General features: G+C 40.4%; 1 protein-coding gene across 1 annotated transcript in view; it reads right to left on the bottom strand.

Moving 5' to 3' along the window:
• Positions 1 to 4,142, bottom strand: part of Nipal2 (NIPA like domain containing 2) — a 90,417-nt gene that overhangs the window by 14,286 nt on the left and 71,989 nt on the right. Inside the window, exon 6 of the mRNA XM_004640061.2 lies at positions 2,936 to 3,032. Coding sequence (XP_004640118.1) covers positions 2,936 to 3,032 — 97 coding nt within the window. The remainder of the gene's footprint in view (positions 1 to 2,935; positions 3,033 to 4,142) is intronic.

The raw sequence follows: 4,142 nt of genomic DNA on the forward strand, positions 1-4,142 counted from the left end.
CTGGCATGGCAGGCAGGCCCAGGGATCAAACCCTGGCTCCTGCGCCTACTTGCAGGCATTTTAATCTGCTGAGCTACTTGTCTGGCTCTTTGATTTTTTTTTTTTTTTTTTTCTGATAGAGAATGTTTAGTAATTGCCCTGGGGTTATTTATGAACTTGTTGCTGCTCTATTTTCTATTTCATAAGTTTTTGCCTTTATCTTTATCAACTGTTCTTTTCTGCCTCTCTCTGATTTATTTCAGTATTTTATTTTGACTTCTTGAGCTGAGTGCTTTAAGTTTAAAGCAACTAATTTCCTCCCAAGACAGCATTAGTGAATAACTACAAGTTTTAATACTGCTTTCACAATAATTTTAAAAATCTGTAGTGCAATGAAATCTTGAGTTCTCTTTTATCCGGCTGCAGTCTAAGGACTATTAACACTTCCAGCTGGTAGGGTTTTGTTGGTCTCTATTTTTGTTATTATTTTCTGTTTTTATTTTGCTGTGATCTGAGGATGTGCTCTGCACTATTTCAACTTCCTAAAATTTATTGAAGATCTCCTCCAGTGACCAATTATATAATTAACTTTTGTAAATGACACACAGGCAGTAGAAAGAGAGTACATTACCTGTTTTCGGGATTTAGAGTTCAGCATTAGAGGTATCAGCTCAAAATTGACTATTCAGACCCTTACAAATAAGCACTATGCTTTTCAAATGATTTGAAAGTCACATTTATTTTGCCTCTGTATTTTGATGGTAGCTTTTTTTCTTTTTTGTGGAAACGGGGATTGAACTCAGGCCATTGCGCTTGCCAGGGAAGCGCTTATTCCACTGAGCCACCAGGGCTCCCTGGCCCCTGGTGGTTTTTTTAAAAAAGTAAAATCACTAAACTTCTGCAATAATAAAATAAAATATTCAGATCCTTAATTTTAAGCATATTTTTATTTCTACTTGTAAGTGCTTAGAGAAACTATTTTCCTTAATATTAATATTTCTATTACTATAGTTTAATAATTTTCTATAGCATATTGAATATAGTGGTCTGGGTTGGACTCTGTCTTATTTATTTATTTATTTATTTATTTGCTCTGAATGCCTTCAGGGCAGGTTTGGCTGGCTTGAGTTGTGGGGATCTAACTAACCACAGCAACCTGAGCCTGACTGCTTTGTTGAAGCAGCCACTTAAAGAGCTGAGCTACGGGGCAGGCCCCCTGTCTCTTTTTAAAATCAGGACAAATTACCCTTTGGTTATGGTTAACATCTTCTATCTTGGCTTCAACTTAGCTGATAGCATCACATCTACTACTTTCTTCTACGCTCATGTTACCTGAGTTCCTTGGGTTCAGGTAAGATTGCTGCACCCAGCTGAGGCATTTGGAGGCCTGTGGAGCCCATCAGGAGGTGGGCTGGTCCTGGCGCCCCATGTTAATCCTCAGTGGCTAATCAAGGTCGGGCCAGGGCCAGAGTCCTGGAGAAGGAGCACCTGGGGCCTGGGGCGGAGCTGTACCTATGCACATGGGCTCTGTCTGGTTTCAGAATCACTTTCGGAATCAACTTGTGGGTTTCTCTGATGTCCAGTTTGAGAATCTTTTTTATGCTCATGATTGAAATGTGTGATCATAATTCTGGCAGTTGACTTATGTTCTTTATTTTTTAAAATGTATTTAGGACAGGGTCTGCAGGGTCTACAGGGTCTATAGGGTCTCACTATGTAGATCGGACTTGTAGTAATTCACCTATTTTCAGCCTCCCAAGTGCTGGGATTACAGGTGTGCGTCACCACAGCTAGTCTCAGTCATCTCAATGTGCTCTGGGGGTGGGGCCGGCACAGCAAGCTGGGGATCAAACCTTGGCCACTGTGCTCTGGCTAAGCAGGCGATTTAGTTTGCTGAGCTATCTGGCCGGTCCTTATGTTCTTTTTTAAAGTCTCTTTTATTTTCAATATTTTCCTATACACACTTTTTTTCCCCTCTTTTTTGTTGTTTGCTTTTGTTTTCCTTATCTTGCCAGATAAGGAAAAAAAAGCAAAATAAAGTTCCTTTGTTTTTGTTATCTTAATTGGCATTATACCTAAATATAGGGCAGAATACCATATTGTTTCTAAAAATAATTATCACAAACACAAACTATCCAATATGAAGGAGGTGGAGATATGAAAGTTCTACTGTCTCATTAGCATGGGCCTTCCAGCCTGTCTCAGTGGTGTAAGTACAATCTACAAAATCATAGTCAGCAACATCTAATTTATGGGGTGACTTACTGGCAAAGAAGAGGTCAAGGAAGAGTTATAAATGAATTTCTGGAAAGAGAATTTCCCAAATGTTCTGTGTTGGTACATGAGAGGGAGGGAAAGAAAGGGGGAGAAGGGAGAGACAAACAGAGAGAGAGAGAGAGAGACAGACAGATAGACAGAGAGACAGACAGACAGAAATAAAATATAGTGGATTATTGAAGTGTCAGATTTTCAGTCTTGCAAGGAACTTCTTTAAAAAAAGTAAGTGAGCTGGTAAAAAAGGAATAAAAGAAGTGTGCTATTTGTTTCATAACAGCTATATTTTAAAGTTTCCTAGGAAAGGATAAATAGGATAGGACTCTGCAAATAATTCCTCACCAAAAATAATTAATTAGGTTCATTAGTTTGTTCCTTTTAATATTTTTCAGTTATTTGCTAAAAAATTCCCAAATTTTCAGGAAGCAAAATCCTTAAGTGAATAATTTGCATAACTTAGATTCAATTTAATTCCTTTTTTTTTTCTTTGTACTGGAAATCGAACTCACGACTTCACGTTTGCCAGGCAGGTGCTGTGCTGTATATGTCAGTCCCTGGCCCCAGTTGTTTTCTATAGGTCAAAAACAGTGATAAAGGAATAGGATGCTCAAACGCTTTCCTTCAGACCTCATGTATGATTTGGCATGTGCATATTGGACCATAACACAAAACACGTGCCTACCGAGGAGCGCCACCAGGGTCAGCAGGATCATAATGTGCTTCATTCCTTTTCTTTTATGGAAGTAGAGGAGAACGCAGAAAATGAATATTTCTAAAATCTAGAGAAGGAAAAGATGAAAAAAGGGTTAAATGGTGCTAGATGAAGTCTTCAAAATGTCACACATTTTGAGTCTGCAGCGGTCCCCTAGGAGGTGAGAGTGACTGCAGTCCCTCAGGGTGACTGCTCCAGGAGGACGCTCTACAGGCCTCAGCTGTGGGTGCCCAGAGCTCTCACACCGCTGCCCGCCCTGCTGTCCAGGGCTGGGCCCCGGCCCTCAGTCTCCCCTGTCTAGACTTGTCCACATGCATGTCTAAGCCACTGCACGTAACACTGGCAGCACCTAGCCCCGACTCCCCACTTCCCAGCTGGGACTGCCTGGGGCTCTGTCCTGAGGATCTGTCCTGTTTGCTAAGCCAAAGAGTCCTTTCTTTCCTTCACCCTCTGTCATCCTGTCTGGATTACCCAATAACAATAATCTGATTTGTCTCTGATTTTACGATCATCCAGCCATCCGGCAACCAGAAGTCATTTAAAAATACAACTGGGAGAATGAAATATTTAATTCATAGAGAATAGATATGCTCCATAAGTATTCACAGTAGTAATAGGACAAGTGCTCATGTGACCTCCCCTGGCCGAAGCAAGGAGCTACCAATGACACCTCAGAAGCCTCTCCGGTGCCCCTCCCTGCTGCGCATCCCAGGAACCACTGCACTGAATCTCACAGTCACCATTCACTTTTTAAAAGAGCTTATCATATTTGACATATTCCCAAACAACTTGTTTATGTTTGCATACACTCGGCTTTCCTTATCCATATGGAATTGTTTCATTTGCTTGCTTTTATCAATCTGAGTTATGTTTATGAAATCTATCAGGATGATACAGGTAGTAAAAATGTAAATCAGATGCAATTATTTCTTTGCTGAAAATTCCCTTGGTTTTCTATTCCATTTAAATTAAAATCCACTTAGCTCCTGAACAACAAATCCCAGTCAACTCATTGGACCTTATTTTGCACTAGTCATTTCTGATGATCCACGTTGTGCCAGGTGCAGTGGAGTTGGATTTCTTTTTTCCTTTCCTTTCCTTTCCTTTCCTTTCCTTTCCTTTCCTTTCCTTTCCTTTCCTTTCCTTTCCTTTCCTTTCCTTTCCTTTCCTTCCCTTC

Source organism: Octodon degus, unplaced genomic scaffold (assembly GCF_000260255.1).
Source record: "Octodon degus isolate 3935 unplaced genomic scaffold, OctDeg1.0 scaffold00118, whole genome shotgun sequence".
Taxonomy (NCBI): domain Eukaryota; kingdom Metazoa; phylum Chordata; class Mammalia; order Rodentia; family Octodontidae; genus Octodon; species Octodon degus.